This window comes from Microtus oregoni, unplaced genomic scaffold (genome assembly GCF_018167655.1).
Source record: "Microtus oregoni isolate MIOR12 unplaced genomic scaffold, Mior012 000008F_ref0000371, whole genome shotgun sequence".
Classification (NCBI taxonomy): Eukaryota; Metazoa; Chordata; class Mammalia; order Rodentia; family Cricetidae; genus Microtus; species Microtus oregoni.
The window spans coordinates 4,447,674-4,470,746 of NW_024543067.1; the positions used below are offsets into that span (position 1 = coordinate 4,447,674).

The following is a 23,073-nucleotide window of genomic DNA, read 5'->3' on the forward strand; positions in this document are numbered from 1 at the left end:
AGGAGCTCATTTAAGAAGTGAGGGGACTGGCTTCAGGAATGAATCGGTAAAGACCATGTAACAAAGTAGAAGTGGCATCCAGGTTTGAGGCTGGTTGGCTGAGAGAATGGCAGGGTCGTTTGCAGAAATGAGGGGAACTGGTTTTGTAGGAAAGTGTGCTGGGTTTGGGTAGCGCGGGATGAGTGTAGGCTTAGCTAAAGGGCATCCAGAGGGAGCTGTCTGGAGGCCATCGGTCCTGTAGCGGTGGCGCTCAGAAGAACAGTACATGTTTCGGTGGTGAGCAGCAAGAGTTCCCTGTGAGTCACTGAGAATGGAATGCAGACCTCTGGAGTACTGTACAAATGAGAACATCCCACACCTTGTTGGTTAGCTTTATTATTTTTCAGACTAATAATTATTAAGAAGTGCTAGGGGTTCATTCTAATTAAGTTGTGTCCTCATAAACCGCTTCTGGAAGAGTGATATGAGCAACTGTGGTTGCTGTTTACAGACAGGGTTTCGGCTCACCCCTTCCTTGCATGTGTAATTTCTTGAAACACACTTGCACCGTGCTCTGTATGGATAGAGATCCGGAGGACAAGGCACCTGGTGGGAGCAGGAGCATGCCATGCACCTTAATCTCTCTCTCTCTCTCTCTCTCTCTCTCTCTCTCTCTCTCCCTCTTCTCTCTCATTTCATGCAGCTATTCTACTTACCATGTAGCCAAGGCTGGTCTTGAACCCCTGATGCTCCTGCCTCTACCTTCCAAGTACTACAATTATAGTTATGTGCAACCACACTGGGCTTCTAGAAAGATCCTTTAATCCAGATTCTCCTCCTGCTAAGATTCCTCTCACAACTTGGCCTCTTTATTGATTGACTAGTAATGACGCCCTGTGTCATTAGACAACAACAGGGAAGAATTGGAACAGCTTCGAAGTCTGATGTTAGAAGGGGCAACGGGAAAGTGTTTGCGGGTTTTTAATCCTGGTTTTCTTTTCTTCCATCTCAAGCTTGGATCGCCACATGCAGACCCATCACGGACACCACAAGCCATTCCGCTGCAAGCTCTGCTCTTTCAAATCCTCCTACAACAGTCGGCTAAAGACACACATCCTCAAAGCCCATGCTGGTGAGTTGGTATTCGTGGGATTCTTCAGCGGCTCTTGAGTTAGCTACCTCATGGCCTTGAGTGAAATTTAAAGTCTCTTCGAATGAGCATGATTTATTCTTGGGATGGCTGCATGTTCAGTTTTAAAGAGAATACAAAATTAAATTTTGTTCATAAAACCAAAGTCATCACCGATGCTTTGTTTGGTTGATGCTACCAAGAACTTAGAATATGTTGGTTTGGTTTTAAAAGAAATTTCTCAATTACCTTGGCTTGATGATGGAATTATATTAAAAAGGAACTCTTACATCCACTGAGCTAACTACCAACTGAGATAAAATGTAGCTAACAGAAAACTCAGGAAGCATGAGATTTCTCAGGAGATGCCCTTAGGTAAGCCATGTTCTTCCACTTGAGTCACGCATGTCCAGGAGCAGTGCTGTTTCTGTCACTGCATGGTATTCGTCCCAGGCTGCGCACTAAGCTGTGACAGTCATCATCATATTCAACCCTACAGCATTCCAAAATGGGCAGCATTGTGTAATTCTCTCTGTGCCTTCTGTAGCATTGGCTCTGAACAGTCTCACAGAAGCTGCCCAGAGCCTGGCTCTTCACTTTTGCCACCTACTCATACAGAACCCGTATCGTTCCTCTGCTTCATGATTGTTAAACCTGTTGAGCTGTTTTAGGGCCATGAAACTGCTTAAGTCACACAACTACCCTTAGCCCCACTGGGGATCTGAGTTGGAGCAAGGAGGCTAGCCATGTAGGCTTGTTTCCGGTAGTATTTTTATGTCTCTGGAAAACTTCTGAAGTCCAAGGAATGAGTAACTTCAGAGTTCATCTTACTTTTAGAAACTCATGTAAATCCTAAATTACTCAGCAGGGACAGCATCCTGGTGAGCTTTTCTCATTGACTTTTGCCTTGTCAAAAGCCAATTTTACCAGTGGGGGGCTAGGTGAATGCTCTGGCCTAGGTGAAGGTCTTTAAACAGTCCAGATGCTACAACTTCAAAACACTAAGATGAGTGCATGTTTCTAGAGCTTATTAAGCTGGCTAGCCTCCTTCTGCTCAATAGTTGACCAGAAGAAGTATCTAGAAATAAAAGCAATATAATTCTGCTGTCAGTACCCCATTGGAGCTTGACTCTGAGCCACTGAGAGATCCTTGGTTTGGAAAAAAGTCATATGTTTGCTATAAGTCTTTCAATTTGTCTATTCTCAGTTGATTGTTTCATTTATTTTTATTGATGTGTATAGGTAGGGTCTTGCTATATAGCTCAGAGTGGCCTTGAACTCACTGTCTCCTGGTTTTTAAATTTAATCTGAAGAGAGGGCATATCTTTAGTTCTTGTATTTGGGCAACTGAAGAAGGGGATTCCCAGAGTCCAGGAGTTTGAGCCAAGCTTCAGTAACATAGCAACATACCACTTTTAAGAAAATGTTTTTAAAGTGCATATTTATTGAAGGAAATTTGAAAACAGAAGGAATCTATTCTGTCATTAGTAATGCTATTCTATAAAGGCTACTGTTAATATTTGATATTCCCTGTCAACTTTTCTGTGTAATTATTTTCCACAGTTTTGATGATAATGTCTGTAAAGTATGTTTCATGTTTCAACTTATTATTAATTTTCTGTTTTATAACAAGTTCTGAAGAATTTAATTTATCAGTGGTTCACCCAGAGCATATACCTACATTTGTCTAATTGTTTTCTTTTGTTCCAAAATCTAGGTTGTTTCATATCTTTCCCGCATAAATAGTATAATTTTTTTCATCAAATTATTTACATTCTCTGTGTGTGTACCATTGTTTGCGTGTGTGTGTGTGTGTCCATGTGTGCACGCGAGAGCATGTGCCATTGTGCATGTAGAAGTCAGAAGACTTCTTATAGGAGTCAGGTCTTTCTACCATGTGGGTTCCAGGATTATAGCTTGGGTCATGAGCCTTGACCTCACATGCCTTTACCCACTGAGCCACCTTGTCAGTTTACAAATAATACTAAACTCCAAATGAGTATCTCTGTATTAAGGGTGTATCCCTCCCTCCCTCCTCCCTCCTTCCTCCTTCCTTCCCTCCCTTTCTCCTTGTCTCCCTTCCTTGCTCATTGGGATTTTTGTGACCATATCTTGCTATTGCAGCCAGGCTGTCCTCAAACTCACAAACTTCTTGCTTTAGCTCAAATGCTGGGGTTATTGGTGTGAACCCCTATGCCTGGCTTGTAAGCTATTTTCTTAATACTCTCAGGAGTAGCCTTATTAGATCGGGGGCCAAATTGCTTTCTTGTTACTCTAAATGAGATTGATTTCCAGATTGATCAGACTAGAGTATATCTGTTTGATATCAGACAAACTCACTGACAACCTTCATTCTTAAAATGTAAAAAGCTGGGTTACAGCAAAGGTAAGCCAGCCACACTCTTGTCTTAATTTGATCATGGCTTTCTGGGCTGTAGTTCAGTTCAAATGCATTATTTATGGGATGCTGAAAACAGTATCCATGCTCCCCTTCTCCCTTATGCTTAACACATATAATTCTCCCTCCCAAAGACTTGTTCCATTTCGATACTGTTGTTCAGATAGGAAATGGAAGTTCATGATGAGCTTACCCTCAACCCCAAATCAATGTGGGGAGAAAATGGTTAAGAATGTGTCAGATGAGGAGCTGTGTAGTTCAGCAAAATTAAACTTGAGAATCAACACAGTAGCTCTCCTGTGGATGGACAGCATGCTTGGAAAAGCCATTGAGATAAAGAATTAAATTTATTGTTTTCTGGGGTTGACTGCAACCTGCCGTGATCGCTTTTTAGCGTAGAGCAGGAAGAAGAGATTTAACCCTTTCGGAATTAGGTGGCACAATAAATGGGAACCATCCTAAAATTTCACTGCTATAGCTAGAACAAGAGACACACAGGCACAGGTGACTTTCCCATGGAGCTTCAGGGCTTCTATTTTAGGACCTGCGGTTGTGAGGATGGGCAGGGAGTTGTCCTCGGAGGGTTTCTAGACCAAGCACCCTTCAAGCGCATCTCTAGAGGGAGCCAATTAACGGTGTGGTTTTGCTTTCTAGCCCTCTTCCTCCTGACTCCCACCTTTCCTCTCTACCTCACCACCATCTCCTTCTAGGTGAACATGCCTACAAGTGTTCTTGGTGCTCCTTTTCCACCATGACAATCAGCCAGCTGAAGGAACACTCCCTCAAGGTTCACGGAAAAGCCCTGACCCTTCCCAGGCCACGGATTGTTAGTCTCCTGTCCTCACACGCCCACCACTCCTCTCAAAAGGCGACCCCCACCGAGGAAGTGGAAGACTCCAATGGTAAGAATGGGTTCTCCAGATGGAATCACCACAGAGGATGGGGTGAACTAAATTTTTTTTTCTAGCGAAATGCTTACATGAAAATATGATGGTTCAAATGAATGGAAGGAAAGGAAAACTCTGGAGTAGGAAGAGGTGCACAGTCTAAATATGCATGGTGCCCCAGTAATAATGTCCACAGATACCAATAGAGGATCATGCTGGCTAGGATGCGCCATGCCAGTGCTGGGTTGCTGGGTTCTTCCATGGGAGATTCTCGTGAGACAGGAATGGAATACAAGACAGACTCCGTGTTGTTTTGATGACTATCTCGTCTTGTAAGAAAATGTTGTGTGCGGTGTATGGAGTGTCAGTTGTGTAAGTTAGCCGGAGCTCAGCATAGATGGGAAGAGCCAGTGAATGGGGCTCTCTCATCAGAGTGGGTCACGTGACATGTTAAGAGCCGTCTGTGTTTTCTTATAGCTGGCGTTTGTCGTGGAAGCATTAGTTGGGAAATGGGTTTAGAACTGCCTTGCACTGTTTCGTAGTTTTGAAGGTCAGGCATGAGGAAGATGTTGAGAGATGTGCGCTGTGACCAAAGCGACAGTCTTGAGTTGGAGCCAGTCATTCGGCATGGCTTTGAGAGCAAAGGGACACCTTCTTGTTTTGGTCAGACATGGGTTGTCCATCTTTCCCAGAATGCCTGTAGGATGGGCTCGTTAGTAGAGAATTGGAGATGATAGGAGAGCTTAGAGCTCTAACCTTCTCCTCTGATGCATGGTACCTTCCGTAGCACATCTGAGCCATAACTGCTGTGGTCTACGGTTCTCCCAGCCTTTCTCCCAGGAGCTACTCTTCCATCCATAGGAGGAGCTCAGAGACAGAAAGTGGAGCATAGGCAAGGATTTCTATTGTCTCCCTCTGGCTGTCGTGTTTCCCTAGGCTGTCGTATTTTCTATTCCTGTATGTGAGGTTGAATAATGATATGTACAAGCCTCAGCTGCTTGTCTGGAGAGACTAATGAGACAAGGTGCCCACGTCAAATGCCCTCTATGTCTGACACACAGGAAGTGTCGGTGAGAGGCCATTTTACTTTTGTGGTTTTCATCTTTTGGTCACAGTTCTGATCTTTGGAACCATTTATAGTGATTGTGGATTTGGGCTTATTCGTGTGAGGGCTTAAATGAAGAGGTTCTTGAAGGTGTCTCGAGACTGCGATAGCCCAGCTTGTCAACATAGACTAATTCTCAGACTATCAAAATAGTAATGAATGATCTTTATTTGTGAAGTCTGTGAATAGGCGGGAAGAGAGAGGTAAGCCCTGAGATCAAAATTAAAATAAAAAAAAAAAAGTCTTGAGCATCAGATAGCACTGGGAACGTAAGAACTTCTGACTAACAGGGGGTTTCTTATGGTGCCTCTGAGGGATTGAGCACATGACCTCCACAGATGTAGTTGTAACTGCAGAAGGAGGTCGGTGCTGTCTGTGTCTTCCGTAAGACTCTCCAGGCTACAGTGGCGTGAGAGTACCTGTGAAAGAATAAAGGAATAGCCCCCTTCACCCTCCGATTCTCTTCCCTGGGTGTATTGTGACCAGAGGGCAAAAATCAAATCTGACCTGAATTGTGAATTTTAATTAATTTATTTATTCTTGTCTTTTAATCTGAAATGGAAGCTATCCTCCTGTAGCCACTTGGGTGAAACTGATCCACTTAAATACTATTCCTGGTAAAGCCTTTTCCACCCAGTATCAAACATTCCTTCATCTCCCTTGCAAGTCTGGTCTCAGTCCCGGGATAAGGGGATCCCCTAGAGTCCTCACTCGTTCCTTTTCACCCAGGCTAAAAAGCTGGGTGCTGCCAACTCTCTGAACCTGTGCTGGCTACAAGCTGGTCTAGGCAGAGACAAACCCTAAACAAACACAAGACGGTTCTGGCCCTCAGAAAATGGCACCAGAAAATGAAATGCTTGGAAGACATTGGCTCGCACATCTGAGCTTACTACAGCCCCACGCCTGAATGAAGTACAACCTTCTTGTGTGTGTGTGTGTGTGTGTGTGTGTGTGTGTAGGGGGTGTGTGTAGGGGGTGTGTGTAGGGGGTGTGTGGGTGTGTGTGTAGGGTGTGTGTGTGTGTGTAGGGTGTGTGTGTGTGTGTGTAGGGGGTGTGTGGGTGTGTGTGTGTAGGGTGTGTGTGTGTGTGTGTGTGTGTAGGGGGTGTGTGTGGGGGGGTGTCAGAGTCTCAGAAGCTGGACTGTGGAGAAGGGTGGGTTCTCAACAACACGGCGGTCTGACATTGAGTGACTGCAGCTCACAGCCGCGGGAAGGTAATTTCCTCTACACAGTGCTGCTTTTTGTTTTCTGCCTTGAGAAAGGACACATTTGCTTGAAAGCTCTAGGTGGTAACCATTTGCCCGAGACCAGCGCAAAACTCCTCGGCCCTGTACTGTTTTTAATGCACGTAAATAGCCCCATATCCAAGGACCAGCCACGATTAGTTTAATTTGATGACAAAAAAAGTTGATTAGGAGGTCGGCTGAGCAGAAAGGAGGCAGCGGATAGGCTGTTCTAGTGAAGGAATAATTGTGTGGACAGAGTAATTAATAGTCTATGCATTCGATAAGTATTTTCTTCAAGCCCTGCTTTAGATCTTGCATTGTTTAGCACGGCCAGGAATGACTTAGGAGGCCCACGCTAGGAGGACAATTTGCCAGGCAGCTCGTGGCAGATTCCTAGAAACAGCTCAGACTGGAGGACGGAAAAACAGCTGTGGGGCTAGACGGTAGCCTGTAAATCATGCTTTGAATGGTGTTTGAAACACACATGTGAAATCCAATTGCACATTTTAATAGGGAGAAGCTGTGGGGCTGTTGGCTCTCATTTAGGGTTTCCCACACAGCAGATGCCAGGACCCTGTGAATGCATGAACCAAAAATGTGTTGCAGGCCTAGGGGGAGTGGAGATCCATAAACCCAGGGAAACGGCCAGCATGTCCTGGGCTATCTAAATCCCTAGTGAGCCATGAGAGTAAAACGAGTTGACACGCTCGCTGCTGTTTTGCAGTGGGCAAACGCTTGCTGTCTTGAGAACAAGCCAGTTCTTTCTGGCAGAGGGAAATAGTCCGGGGGGGGGGGGGGATTCTCTCTCTGCTCGTCTCAATCCTAACCCAGAGGGATGCGCTGATGAGGGGGGAGGGAAGCTGAGAAAGGAAAACTGGGAGGTAGAGGGCAGCCCTCAACCCCAGCTGCCTGGCCACACACCTGTTCCGCGCTTCAGCAGGGCTCCTGGGCTCTGAGCTGTCAGTCTTGACATGTTTCACGACTCCTGTAAATACTTTGCATGATCAGTGGTTGGGAAGAAAAGTGACGGCTGTGTGTGGTATTGGTTTTGTGTGCTGGATAATGGGAAATGGCACTCGCTTGCTATTCAAAACAGTGCATTAAGGGGAGACAGTGAGGTTGTCAACAGAGGGAAGTGTTCCGCAGGGAGGTGTTTACCGTGTTCCTTCTCCTGCCATATAAAATATAGGACTGGCTTTTCTCAGGCTGTTTCCAAGTCTCCGCTTTCAGACCAGAGAACTGTGTACAGGCACAGATATAAAGTAACAAAGAAAGTAGGCCAATAGAGTGTAGCCATAAGGTTGGTTTAGGCCTGAGAAGCTACACAAGACATGAGCAATGGATATGTAACTGGTAATTCAGCTATGTCCTGCCTTTTTCCTCCTTGAATTTCCCCGGGCCAAAACCAACCAAGCTAGCTAACAAATTGTTTCTTCTGCCTATCCAGTTCTGCCGTATGACCTTGCTTGCTTTAAGAATTAGCTACCATGAGACTCTTAAAACAGAAGGTAGAACTAGAGAGAGAGAGAGAGAGAGAGAGGGAGAGAGAGGAAGAGAGAGAGAGAGAGAGGAGAGAGGTGAGCTCTCCACCCTGACACTAGTTAAATACCAAGAAAAACACAAAGAATTAATCATTATACCACTCCATTGGAGGAGTCTCTGATTTTATGAATTATTGTAAAAAGTATAATGAGCCATGAGAACTTTCTCGGTTTTGGCAATTTTGAGGTAACAGAGAAATGTAAGGAGTAATGTGATTTGTTTGTTTTTTAAGACAGACTGGTCTTGAACCCATCATGTAGCTCAGGCTGCCCTCAAACTTACAGCTTTCAGAGCCTGGGAGTCCTGGGCTTCTGCCACTGTTCCTGGCTATTCTGTGGCTATGTTCTGTGACCATAACATTTTCAGTTGCTTTTTGTTTTGGTTTGACCTGGTTTTTGATTTTTCGAGATAGGGTTTCTCTGTAGCTTTGGAGCCTGTCCTGAAACTAGCTCTTGTAGACCAGGCTATCCTGGAACTCAGAGAGATCTACCTGCCTCTGCCCTCCGAGTGCTGGGATTAAAGGCGTGCACCACCACCACCTAGCTTTTAGTTGCTTTTTTTAAAATTCTAGATTATTTGACAAACACCTTTTTTTAAAATGAGGTATATCTTCCTGAGGAACCATAGGCGTCTCACCTCTGAAAATCCCCGTCCTCTACCTTCACTCAAAGTTGACTTCAGTTCTTCTTTCCCCATTGCAGAATGCCTTCGTCAACCAACCCTGATGTTTGCTCCCCTCTCTAGCTGCTAACTTCTTCCTCCCTGCCCACACCTGTTGACTAAGCTTCCCGGGGCATGCTGAAGGATTTCTCCTTGACTGCGTCTTTCTATAGTTTATGACTTTTCCTTCCTTTGAAGCACGCTTTCTAAACTCTCAGGGCCCTGCCCTGATTTTTATCACTTCTGTCCCTTACCCGAAGGCTGTATTTGCACTTGTAGATGTACTATGGTTCTGTCCCTATTCTAAATGGGACAGTCAGGTAGGTATTTGGGAAATGCAGTATTCTTGTAACTGGTTTCTTGGAAGCTCCCTAGTTTTCAATGCAGTCCACTGTACTGAGTTCCCAGACTTATCTAAACTCCCCAGAGCTAAGCGAGTTTATATCCACTTAAGAGTGATGTTCAAAAGGCAACAATTTGAAGATGAAGCCTTGGGGACCATTCTCACAGAGAGTTTCTGATGCAACCATCATGCCATAGTGAGCGGATCTGCCTTCATGTAGCATTTGAATTATCGCCATTGTTCTCTGCATGAGACTGACCATCTGTGTGGGAAGGAAACTGAAGGTTGAGCCGGGGTAGCTGGAGAGGGATGGGTATTGCTAGAAGGTTGCCAGGTAACAGAACTGCCTCTTGGAGTCAGTGTATACAGTTGCCCCATCAGTGGACAGTTTATTTTTCATGTCTCTGAACATATAATGTTTTGGGAAAAATGAATTCCAAACTCAATGATCCTATAGAGACTGAAGCAGATTCTCAAAACTCGTTGATGAGTAGGACTTTCTTTTTCCCCCGAAGAATTGTTCCACCAGGCTGCTGATACGAAATGATGTAATGGCTCTAAAAGACACATTGGTGCAGCTCATCATGGTCAACTTGGTTAATGTGTGGAATATGCCAAGGTGTCAAATGCAAGACATGGGGCAAGTCTTAAACGCACTAGTGTGTGGGTGACGTGGGTGAGCGCAAAAAGAGGATGGTGTCGAGGCTATCTCTAAACTATCAACTCATTTAATCTTGACCATGGTGCTACTTGACACCTAAAAACTGAGGTCCGGGATGCGTGCTTTCTGTGGAGATGCTTTTCAGGTCTCTAAATAGGTCAAACATAAAATTCAACCTTTGAGAGGATCCAATTAGTTGCTAGGCCATCAGACCTTCCACACAGGTTCCAATTGCAATCAGATTTCTCTTGGGGTGAAAAAAAGAGAGAGAGGTGGTTTCTCTAAAAACGACAGTAATGAAATAGAGACTTTTGCATGAATAACTGTAAGATACAAAGATTTACATCGTTTAGAGCACGTGGGATATAAGACATAATTTTAATGGCTTGACTATAATTTTTAATAGGTTCAGCTGGTCTCAGAATGATGTGACCAGACACCACTAACCTTCCCTCTTTGACATCAGAATTCCTTCATAAAATGTAGTCTGGAGTTTATTTTATGCTTATTGCAAAGCATGGCAGTTCTCCTGTAGAGTCTTCAGAGTTGGTGACTCCCTGGAAACAGAGTGGCAGGGAAGACTCTAGATTGCACTCTGTGGTCTCCAGAGGAAAAGCTCTAAGCACTGGCGTGAGTGGCAGATAGAAACCCTCCAGATTGATGATCATTTTGAACTTGATCTTGTGATAGACTGTTCCAAAGAAACCCACATGCCTGGGATTTGAAACCTGAAATGCTCTTCAATTGTTTGACAGTGAATTTTAATGTTTTTGAGCCAGCCACATTTGTGTGTGTGTGTGTTGTATGTGTGTGTGTGTGAAGAAATAAATAACAGTTCAAGTGTAGACTTTCAATGTCTTGGGAACCTAGTCAACTAGCCCATCCCCCTTTCTGCAAGCCAACAGGGACATTTGGTCGTCAGAAATATAAATCGCCTGTTACAGAGCACACTCAGAACTAGTTCCAAGTCACACTGGAGTTGACTACGTAATTCCACATCTGTCTTTGGTAGCCGTGGTGACTAGGTGGAGACTGTCTGCTGACTTCCAGAATCCCAGGAGAAATGGCTTAGAGCAGTGGTTCTCAACCTTCCTAACGCTGTGACCCTTCAAGACAGCTCCTCATGTTGTATGAACCCCCCCACACCATAAAATTCCTTTCATTGCTACCTCATAACTGTAACTTTCTACTGTTCTAAGTCATAATGCAATCATCTGTGTTTTCTGATGATCTTGGGTGACACCCATGAAAGGGTCACTGGACACCTTCCCCCAAAAGGGTCCTTACCCACAGGTTGAGAACCAACAGCCTAAAAGAAAAGAAATCCCATTTTAACTATGTAGAAAATACACTGAGTTATTACTCCAGTCATTTAGAATAATATTTATTCTTTTTGGAAAGGAAAAAAATCTCTTTTCATATTATTGCCTGCCTTGAGTTTTCTGTCACAGCAGCAAAACCTTGATGTGCTACTTTGATTTTATTTAATCAAAAGCCCTTTAAGTTGTCCTGAGACTTACCTGACCCAGAAGTCTCCTCCTCTTGCAAATATGGCTGTTTAGGAGAGAATTTTACGCATGCCTCAGATAGGGTATGGAGTCTGCAAAGAACAGTAGGAACTAACTCTGATTCGGGGAGAAAGATGTGGGGTGTCACTGCTGGGGCGCAGGACATGTCTTGACAAAGATTGGCTTGTGAAAAGAATTCTTTTAAGTGCACAGTTGACAACAAGATACCAAAAATAGTTTTGGAAGCCATTACTCTTCTTCTTTTTAAAAGTTATCCAAGTTTTAATGATGTGGCTGGGAAGGGATGTCGTAGTAATATGTACATTTCTTACACCATTTAGAATCCTCTATCCCAGTGGTGATGGTGGTAGTTCAACAAAAATAGAGATATAAGGAAAGGTCAAGGCAACGGGACCGGCCAAGGTTTCAGGTAGAGGATGTATTTATTTTCTGCTGGGCTCTGTCCCTTGCTACCAAGGCCCAGAGGGGAATCAGTTCTGGCCTCTGGGCTCTAATCCTTTTGCAAGCTCCACCCAGGGAGGTGTTAGGCAGAGTGCTGGCCCAGCTTAAGTTTCCTGTAGCAGCACACTGCTCCTGGGAGCCTGCTGCGCTGCTCGGGTCTCCAGCTTCCTTGGAGACACACAGTATTCTTAGACGGATCTCACAAGCCAAGCCCCTTACATCATCTTTTATTTTCACGCAGGGCAAGTTCCCCGCCACAAGTGCAGCTGAAGCCGCTCAGACGTCAGACCTTCCCAACCCTTCATCTAGTTCTTACTTTGTAGCATTGCTAGTGACTGTCTCCCTTTGGGCCAGAGGGAGAGCTACCCACTGTAGTTTATATAAGGACTCGGCATGTCTCCTTGTTTGCTTCCTAAGTGATTAAAAGCAATCATTTTTATTGACTTAGCTCTGCAGATTGCCTTAAATTGATCATCGGCCTTAATACGTCTCATGAATGTGAGGTAAAAATGATTAATTTTAAGTTCCAAGGGCTGAGACGATGAGTTTAAAAAAAACTCATGTGCTGGAGTTGGGTTTCGTGCATTAAATCCAAAGCCTGTGCTTGTCTACCTTTCCGCCTCGTCGGGGCCTAACGGCAGAACTGCACAGCTAGGCAGTGAGACGGGCTAGTATATATAGCACACCTCTTCTTGTATGTTTGGGGGATTTTGGAATTATTCCTTGCTATTTGGGGCTTAAGTTACTAGACATGCAGGTAGTATTAAGTTAAAGGACTGGAAATATGAAGTGAAAAGTTGTCTTTCTAGCTTGTGATGACTTGTCGCTCTGGGAAGGAGAAGGAATTGGCCCAGAGAGGACGTGATGGAAGAGATGGATCTCATGCTAGGACCGAACTTCTGTCTCGCTGGAGGGGAGAGTGTGTAGTGAGAGTGGGGGAATGGAAGTGCAGGGGGAAAGACCATGGATTTGTTTAGGAGCAGACTGAATTGTAAAAATCAACAGCAGGGGAGACTCACTGCTGTGGAAAATGCTCAGTATTTCTGAGCAGTAAAGTCTGTCTCTGTCTCTTCAGGAAAGAGATTGTATTAAAAATAGGAGCAGCCTGAAGAGATGGCCCAGAGGTTAAGACCACTCTCTTCTCAAGAGGACCAGAGTTCAGATCCCAATACCCGTATCAAGCAGTTCACGACCACATATAACATCAGCTCCAAGGGATCTGATACCGTTTCTGACCCCTATGGGCACAGCATGCATGTGTTCATACATGCACACAGATGCCCACATAAGCAATAAATCTATGAGAAACAGTGATCTGTCACAGTCATCCTTTTGATGTGGCTATATAAAATCCCCCTCCCCTCCACTGTTTGCAATATTTTTACCCACTTACGGTTAGAGAACAGTTTCATGGCCCTGCTTAGCAGAAAAGGTTGGAGCCACCTGTGAACTGGGCCCCTCTACCCAGCAAAAAGCTCTACCAATAGTTCACTGTGGACAGGCTTCACATTTGTTCTGTAAATAGATGAAACAACAAAACAACTTATTTTATTATTTTAATTATTTTTAAAGTTCTAGAACCATGGATTGAAAATGAATTTTCCCTTTTGTGATTTTGTTCTCACTTGATGCAATCCATCACTTGAACCATATATATATATATATATATATATATATATATATATATACATTTGAAATTCAAGAATCTAGTTTTAAAGATAAACAAGCCAAAAGCATTCTTTCTCAACAAGAAATACAACAAATGTTGAGTAGTTAAAGTATTTAAATGTTTTTACATGTGATATATATACACATACACACACAAGAAATACAACAAATGTTGAGTAGTTAAAGTATTTAAATGTTTTTACATGTGATATATATACACATACACACATACATACATATGTGTATGTATGTGTGTATGTGTATAAGGCAGGATTCTCAGAATCATATAAAACTTTTGAAGTTTCCTAATCAAATGTTAATTTTATTTTCAGGGGTGCTCATCCCTCATCCCCCCATACTTTAATAGAACCCATATCCCTGCTATTTTCTGGAAACCTAATTCATTTTAAAACATAGCAAATTGGTCTATAAATTAAGTGCCAAAAAATCAAGATTACAGACTGTCTAGCCTGTTTAGAGGAATGGGCTGAAAGTGAGATTTTGCCGGGGGACGAATACGAAGCATGTTTGATGCTTGATAGCTTTTGACCCTTCTAGCCACTTCCATTTCTCGACTTACCAAATATCTGTGTAATTATCAGCTACCATATCTGTCTCTCTGACTACAAACCGTGTGCCCTCTGCTTCCTATTTTTTTTTCCAGAGGCCTAGCACTTGGCAGGCCATTTAATAAATATTTCTTAAATTGGCTTTAATTAGAGCTGCAAAGGGAATGACAGACAAAGAAAGCCAATGAAGCAACAGCTGTCTTCTGCAGAGGCCTGAGGATTTTCACAAGTTCACCTGAGCGTTCAGAAGCTACCATCAACTGGGTAGTATTTGGAAAGGCTGGTTGGGTCTGGCTGTGTGTATCCCAGGATGTTCCTGTGCCAATCACACCTTCCTCTAAGTTAACTGACTTGGGCAGCTTCTGGCCCTACTGGCACCACCATCTATGTTTCACTGTGTGTGTGTGTGTGTGTGTGTGTGTGTGTGTGTGTGAGAGAGAGAGAGAGAGAGAGAGAGAGAGAGAGAGAGAGAGAGAGAAAGCATGTAAGAGGACAATTTGGAGGAGTTTTCTCCTTCCATTATGTGGATCCCAGAGATTGAACTCAGGCTTCTATGGAAGTGTTTTTTTTTTTTATTTTAACCTGATGAACCCCCTCCATTCTCTCTCTCTCTCTCTCCTCTCACTTTCTGTAACTCCAATAACTTATTTCCCTTCTTTTTTCCTCAAGACTACTTGCACTTCTTTCTTTAGTATTTATTCCCTTTTTACTTTTACTTTTCTGACATTCCGGAGTGATCTTTTATCCCCCTCTGTGAACTTGATGTGAGTCTCATGGTCTTCCTTTCTCATACAGCTGTATCCATCAAACTTTAGATCATATTCATGGAGCGATTTAGCCAAAACTGGGCTCCCCAGCTTGGGAGAGTTACCTTCCCCTGTCTGAATCCACTTGTCCATCTGTAGCTGCTTTGACCATAACACTTCACATCCAGCATCAGAAACTCAAATTCTCTGTAGCTCCTGCTTTGAGCTTTGCCCCAAGCCTGGTGCAGACACTAAGGTTAGCTGTTCAGAGGAGCCTTTTTCCCGCCCACTGGCTTCTCTGGCTCCCTTGTCTCCCTCCAGATCCAAAGTTGCTATCCAAGTCAGGGTCACTAATGCTGTGATGAAACAATGTATCCAAAGAAACTTGTCAAGGAAAAAGGTTTACCAATTAAGGCTCCTCATCAAAGAAGTCAGGACAGGATCTCAAGCGTGGCTGGAACCTGGAGGCGGAAATCTTGGAGGAATGCTGCTTACTGGCTTGCTCACTGTGACTTGCTCAGCCTGTTTCTTACCGAGCCCTGAGCCCAGGACCCCAGGACCCAGCCCAGGGATGACATCACCCACTGTGGGCTAAACCCTCCCCCATCAATGAGTAATTAAGAAAATGTTCCACAGCCTTGCCTACAGCCCGATCGTAAAAATCTTATAGAGGCATTTTCTCAATTGAGGCTCCCTCTTTGGTGACTTTACCTTGTTTCAAGTTGACATAAAAGTACAATCACTGAATCCCAACCCTGAACAGCCCCTTCCGGTCCTCACATCCTCCACTGATGTTGGCTCATCTTTCTGGCTCTTAACCTCAGTCTTTTCTGAGCTGTTTTCCCAGGTTATCTTTGTTAATCACAAATCCGATTTACTGTTAAAAATAAACATGAGATTCTTCAGACTTATCTCGATATAATGTCAGTGTATCCATGAGTATGTCGCAGTAATTTCTGGAAAAAAAAGATCGAAGCAGAGTTATGAAGTTGCCAATGGCTGCTGCCTATCTTTCTTGTCCCAAAGAAAAAGGAGTGAGCAGCTGTGTAGTTAATAGCTACGGCAATCACAAATTATTGTACTTGTAAGTTGTGATTTTATTATTATGATGATTTTACAGTGTTTTGAAATTTTGCCCCTGGGTAAATTTTTAATTAGGAATTTGCAGAAAGGAAGATGAAGGAACTCACATCTACCTTGTGCGCAGGCTAAACTAATGCCACCAACATGTCTGCAGGCAGAAGCCTGTTGACTATAACTAAACCACAGGCAGACGGTTAAATTGTCAATGAAATTCCCCATAGACACGTTAAAAATTAGTGAATTCTATATGTTGTTATGGCAACAAAATAAGATGGTTTTTCCTAATTCGTCTGCAGGATTATTATTTTTTTTTGCATTTTGGTTTATAACCTCCATAATGTGTCCCTGAAAAGAATGACTCTTTTTGAGTCTTGATGATTTTTTTTTAATTTTTGAAATAGGTTTTCAATCTATAACCAAGATCGTTCTTGAACTGTTTAAATTTTAAATACATATATTTGTATATATCTAAGATACATTTATATAATATATAATACATATATATACACATATATTATCTCCCATGCATGCTGGTCTCAATCTCACGACAATCTGGTCTCAGCTTCCCAAGTGGTAGGATTACAGGTGTGAACCACTACTCCCAGATAGAAAACTTAATTATTTGAAAGATCAAGCTTGATATTCAAATAAAATATTTTTTCCCTTTTAAGATAGTTGGGAGTTTTTTGTTTTGCTATTTTTTTTATTTTTTGAAAGGCTACATTAGTCCGTGGTTCTACTCCTGCAATCTTTGATTGCCAGGAATATCCTCTGAGTTCCCATATACCTCGGGGGTGTGCTCAGGACATAAATATTACCTACTATGAACGAAGACTGAAAACTGTTGGCCGAAAAAGTAGTGATTCTAGTCAACGTGAGATTCCTTATTTATTTGCGTACTTTTTTTAAAATCAGAGAAGGCAAACTAACATAGGAAAGGAAGCTTTGGTGGCTGCTTTTGCCCTCAGTCATCTTTGTCTCAGGAGGGGCTATGGGGGCTCAGTATGTCACATAGGACCAGCTGTGCCCCAGAGCCAACTTCCAGACGGTGGGGAGCAGCTTACATTGTACCCCTGAGCTTCCTGGATCTAGAAGGGAGGCGTAGGTTATCGACAGCCACAGATCTGCGACACCTGATTATTTCTTCAGCCTGTCCAAGTTCCACCCCGGACGCTCATTCTTTGTTTCTGTGGTGCCAATCAGTCATCCTCGGGGAAAGCGTCCAGATGTTCTACGGTTCCTCTGCCCCAACTCCTAACAGTTCCTTTCCAGTGGAATTCGGGGGGTGGGGGGCGATGTAGCAGTGCTGACTTGGGGTGTGCCCCTTACTGTGCGCCACTGGATTCGTTTTTGACTGAGCCAACGCCAACAAAGATCGTTCTTACTCCACTAGAGCTACTGAAAATGAGGCAAATGATCCTTTTGTGATGAGTTCTCCAGGCCGTTCTCATTGACTTAGTCTTCAGATCACTGAGTTTGAGGGGGATTCGAGGGCTGTTGCAGGCTGGGGTCTAGGAAGTAGCTTTCACACTGCAATGAAATGTGTGCTCTTTGGTGGGTGCCCTGCTGAGCTAGCTCGGTATCATGCATGACTATCCTTAAATCCTCTCTGAGTCTTGCTTTCCCAAAATATGTAAAACAGCAACGCCCACTTTCTGAGGTCATTTCAGGGATCAAATGGATGTGCTCTAATATCTAAAATTATTATTAGATATTATTAAGATAGTACAGCAAAGGTAAATATCTTAGCAATTCATGATCATTTATCACCAGTCAAAGAATAGCGATTATTAAAAAGAGGGGCGATTCCCTAAAACCCATATCTTACCTTGGAATCTGAAATAAAGTTCCTTTCCTTTGCTTTTGTCAAATCTAAAATAATTCTGTTGTGTGGTGTTTTACTTTTTTGACTTTTTTTTTGGGGGGGGGGGCCATCACCCAGCTCCCAAGTAAACACGCACAGAGGCTTCTTCTTAGTTGTGAATGCCGGCCTTAGCTTGGTTTGGTTTTTTTTTTAGCAACTTTTCTTACCTTATGTTATGCTGACTACCTTTTGCCTCTGGGCTTTATCTTTCTCTATTTCTGTATACCTTTCTTTACTTCTTTCTCTGTGACTTGCTGTGTGGCTCGGTGACTGGCCCCTGAGGTCCTCCTCTCCTTGCTCTCTCTCTTCTCTTCGCTTCTCCTGTTTATCCTCTCTGCCTGCTAACCCCTTCTGTCCTTGCTCCTGCCCCGCTACTGGCCAGTCAGCTCTTTATTAGGAGGATCAGGTGTGTTAGACAAGGAAAGAATCACAGCTTTACAGTTCATCAAATGCAGCATGAACAAAATTAATACACCTGAAAATAATATTCCCCAACATAAATCAGTGTTTGGGAAGTGATCCGCCAGTCAAAGAATCACGGTTATTAAAAAGGAGAGAATCCCCTAAAACTCATGTCATACCTTTGGCTCTGAAATGAAGTTTCTTTACTTTGCTTCCTTCGAATATAAAATAACTCAGTGTTTGGGAAGTGATCCTGATGCCGTAACCCAAGTTATATAAATTTGAGTGTTGGTGCTTAATGGAAACCACCTCTATCAGAAACTTTAACATTTGGTGTCCCGAATGGGCCAAGGGGATGTTAAGTCCCAATCTCTGACTGACCTGTTCCTAGTATGATGGTCAATTAGCGATACATATTTTAATTAATAATTCTCATTTATTACCTTCATACTGGAAGTAGGAATTGTTTCTCTACATACACAACAATCCCTTGAAACAAGAACTATGACCAGGTCCCTGCTGTTTTAGGATGAAGAGAAGTAAGTTCATGAGAGTGGTGTTGCTTGAGTTGACAACACTTGCAGGGCTGGGGTCCTGTGCTGGCAATTGTGATACCAGAGCTGTTTCTCTCTGTCGCTCTGCTTCTGTAAACAAAGCAGGATGTTGCCCTAGCTGGCCTAGAACTCACTGTAGAACATGCTGGCCTCAAACTCACAGAGATCTGCCTGCCTTTGCCTCCCTTATGCTAGGATTCAAAGCAGCTGCCACCATGCCCTGCCACGCCTCATCCTTAAACCTCATTTGTTGATATGCCAGATTCCCCTAAAATGCTAGGAAAACTACCACTGTGAGCCCCAGGAAAGCGCTCAGTGTTCGAGATGCTAAAGCCATTTTTGAATACGACCTTCTGCAAGTCTTTTCTTGTAGTTGCCCTGGCTGCCTTGCTCATCTCTCTTGAAAGGATCCTCATTCCCTCTCTGACTTCCTTGCCACTCAGTCTTTCTTGCCTAAAACTGCTAGAGTCTGTATTCTCCTCTCAGCATTCCATGGAACCGCTCTCCTGAACTGGTCTCCTGTTGTCTGACTCCTGCGCCATTCACTCTGGAAATAGGCCTGGCTTCTTGCACCGAACATCTGCTGCTCCTTTCTCTCCTTCAGTGACTTGCACACTCGTCTCTTGCCCCATCCTTGTGTATGTGTGTGTGTATGTGTGTTCTATGGTAATTAAAACTGCTGATCTTTCTTGTAGGCGAATCCTCTTCCCGGGTTTTAATCCTGCTGTCTATTTCAGGCCCCCTGGACTCTCAGATAATGGCTTCCCTTCTGCCAACATCGCTTCTACCTCGGCCTGGCTGTCTGTGCGCTCCTCTGCTCTTGCCCCTCACAAGCTCATGCCCTAACTCTCACTCTGCCGTACTGCCTGGACCAGATCAACCACTTCCCAAACAGGCCCCAAACTTTTGGGATTCATCAAAAATTCATCTGCTGGCCATATTGGACCCATTTTATAGCAGGCAGTCAGTTGCCTTCCTTGTCCTGTCGCTTCCTGTTTCATCTCTTACCCAAGTTATTACCATTCCACCTCTATTCTGTATATTCTCACTGCTCTCATTCTCTGCCCAGAAACATTTAACAGCTCCCTATGGCCTGTTTAAAAGCTGTTGGACTCAGGGCTCTCCAAACCCACTCCATCTCCAGGCTTCTTTCTGCTGCTGGCTGTTCATTGTCCTGCTTTTGCCAAATTGCAATGAGCCTGGTTCTTGCTACCTATTTGCAGTTGTCTCTGCTTTCCCCCATTATCCATCTCTCTATCTCTCCATCTCCAGACCCCATTTAGCCTTCAAAGCTCTGTGCAGATCCCTGCACTTCTGTGATGGCTCCAGATACGAGTCCAGTCTCTTCCCTCCAATCTCGTGATCCTGTGATTTTTTTTTTTTCCTTAGCCCTTCCTTGTGGCCTGTTCTGTTATCTCCATTATATTGCCCGAAGGGAACTCATTAGGGGCAAAGGTTTTATCTTCTTCCTGTTCTAAACACCTGGCACAGGGCTGGCGTCTTCCTGGAGGAGAGGTCCTGTAAATGCAAAATGAAAGCTGTTTGCCTCCCACATTCCAGAAGTTTAAAGCATTGAATCAAGATCTGAAACTTTTGTGTTTGTGTGCGTGTGCGCACAGGCATCTCCAGAGCTCCACACTTTTCCAGCCGTGCAGGTAACTTCCCAGGGATGTTTGTTTCATTCTCACTGCTGTGTGGTGTCCTGATTCCCCTGCTAAACCAAGAGCTCTTGGAATACGAAGTTCGGTTAATTTTGTCCCTATCAATTGCTCATGTAGGAACTGGAGAGCTGTCTCATCCATTAAGAGTGCGTACAGGTCCTGCAGAGGACCTGAGTTCTGTTCCTAGCACCTACTGCATACTGCTCACCACAGCCTTTAGCTCCAGCTCCAGGGGATTCTAACATCCTCTTCTGGTCTCCTTGGGCACTGGCACTCACATGGACAGGACACTCTTGCACATGGATGCACACTCATACACATAATTAAGGATAATTCATCTTTTTAAAATTACTAATATAGAGCCATTTTATATTTGTTGTGAATCAGCAAGCCATTTCTAAAGAGCTAATAAACCCAGAAGAATATGCTATTAGTTGACAATATTTTGACTACTCAGTTGAGACTAAAATGAAACCAGGACATGGGTATTAAGTGTCCCTGAGTTGACACGTGGATGTTAAAACTACAGAGCAAAACGCAGCTCTGGGCCCTTTGGGGGTGATACTGGGACTCGGTGATCTCAGAACGTTCCAAAGATCCCAGGCTGTTGACTGCCCACTTGGATGCCGAGCGCACACTGTCTGCAGTGTGCCAATATACCACAGAGTTGCCTGTGCTTCTTTGTTTGCACATGAAGGGTAAATAGGGAGCAGAAAAGGCAGACCCCTGAGTTGCCTTCTTTCCTGTCCCTGGCTAAGCCTGTAATCGATTCCAGATGTGTGCGGCAGAAACAGTAGGGACTGAGTTTCAGACAAACAGTTCCAATACACCAGTAAAATCCAGACGAGAAACAGTAGTGTTTTCTACTTAATGGAGCATGGGGTCGGGTTGCTGGTGGGACTGTGTCATCGGTAGGGAAGGGGAGTCTGTTTAAAGCAAGCTGCTTTATTTATTGGTTTGGGCCAGGGCAATAGTAAATGCTCTAGACATGGAAATAGTTCAAATATAGGGCTTCTAGCTCACCCGCCCTGTCTCAAGCCCTTTAAGGACTGTACACTTTGTTTTCAGAGTAAGTTCTAAGTCAGCAGAGAAAGTTCTTATGTGGGCCCCACTCTCCCCCTGGGTCACCCTCCATCATGTCTTCACTCTTGCGCATTGAGCTACAGATTGTCGGTGCCTTGTTGAGTTGATTCAGGCCTCACACTCTGGATCGTGACCAAGTTGTTCTTTCTGTGTGACCTTCTGTACTTGCTCACCCTTCCACCTGTTTTATGGACCTCCAGTTGAAAGATTAAGTGGACCAACAGTCCTGGGAAGCCAGGCAGGCTAGGCCAGGTTCCCAGGGAACCCAAGGTGTCCTAGTCAGTCACAGGAAAACCCAAAGTCCAAAATCATGCAGACCTAGAAGTCTGTGACACTGTCCCTCGCAGACATCAGGCATTGAGCACGGTATAGCAAGAGATGCTCTCACAGGAAAGCAAGCAAAAGTGGCTGGGAAGCCACCCATAGGTGGACAGGCCACACCGATAAACTGAACGTCAAGAACCTTTCTCAAACTGCAAACAAGTTTGAAAAAAGCAAAAGGAAATGAACGCCAGAATATATGCTAGAAAATTCACTGCGATTTGGGAATTAAATTTGTTCTGACAAGCCCATTTGAACAAGCCGATATGTGTCCATCCTGTGTGCATTGTTACCTAACAAAACCAGGGTGACCATTCTGTCTGTATTATTTGGGTTGATTATTTAGGTTGACCCCTGCCTTTCTTTGATGTCTGCTTCCAACATGTGGATCAAGCTCACAGTAGCCATGAATTTAGGTTTGCCCAGAGACAACCAGCCAAAGAGGACCTGTGAGCGTCTCCCTTGTGCACAGAGATGGAATGACTACCCTGTCCCATCATCATGGCCATGTGAGCAGTTGCCACTCTATTCAACCCTGTCGCCCAGTGATCCCATCCCTCACTTGTGAAAAACGACCCTGGAATACTCTTATTCAATGCAAAGTCTGTATGATGTGGGCTTTAATCGATGTGGCACTGAGAAGTCTTGGAAGCATTGCCTATGTAATAGGCCCTACCCGTCCTTCACACACTGTTATCACTCAAGTTGGCCATTGTCATCTCCTTTTGACAAATGGCAAACCAATAGTCTGCTTGGTTGAGAGTTTCTACAGGGCTGTGAGGGTCTTTGAAGCACATTCTAAAGAGGGAATATTGTCTGGTTCTTATTCTCCCCTTCAGGTTTCTCATCTATAGAATGGGAAGCAACAGTTCTGTAAGGTCACAGTGAAGATCAGTAAGAGACCATCAACCCATACCAAACAGAGCCATCAACATAAAGCCAGTACTAGGTGAATCTCTCTGCCTCACTCTCTGAGCCCTCCAGCCCCAGGGAAATGTACATTACACACTACAGGCAGCTTCACTGAGCAGTGCTCCTCCAGGCGAATCTGAAGTGGGTGGAGGAACTACCCTAGGGGAAGAGCCTACTGCTTTAACAGTGATTAAAAGTACAGCTTAACCCAGACCGGGGGGTTTTCTTCCGCTGACGAGAGTATGTGGAAATTAAGGCATGAAGGCTAAGAAACCCACTGGGTTTGTTGGTTCAGAGAATCCAGCTCAGGC

The 23,073-nt window shown here is 44.0% G+C and overlaps 1 protein-coding gene across 5 annotated transcripts in view; it reads left to right on the forward strand.

Annotated features, from left to right (window-relative positions):
* Znf462 (zinc finger protein 462) overlaps window positions 1-23,073 on the forward strand; it is a 135,735-nt gene that overhangs the window by 70,092 nt on the left and 42,570 nt on the right. For all 5 annotated transcript variants that reach the window (XM_041657090.1, XM_041657088.1, XM_041657091.1 and 2 more), the window contains 2 exons: window positions 993-1,111; window positions 4,217-4,408. In XM_041657090.1, coding sequence (XP_041513024.1) covers window positions 993-1,111; window positions 4,217-4,408 — 311 coding nt within the window. The remainder of the gene's footprint in view (window positions 1-992; window positions 1,112-4,216; window positions 4,409-23,073) is intronic.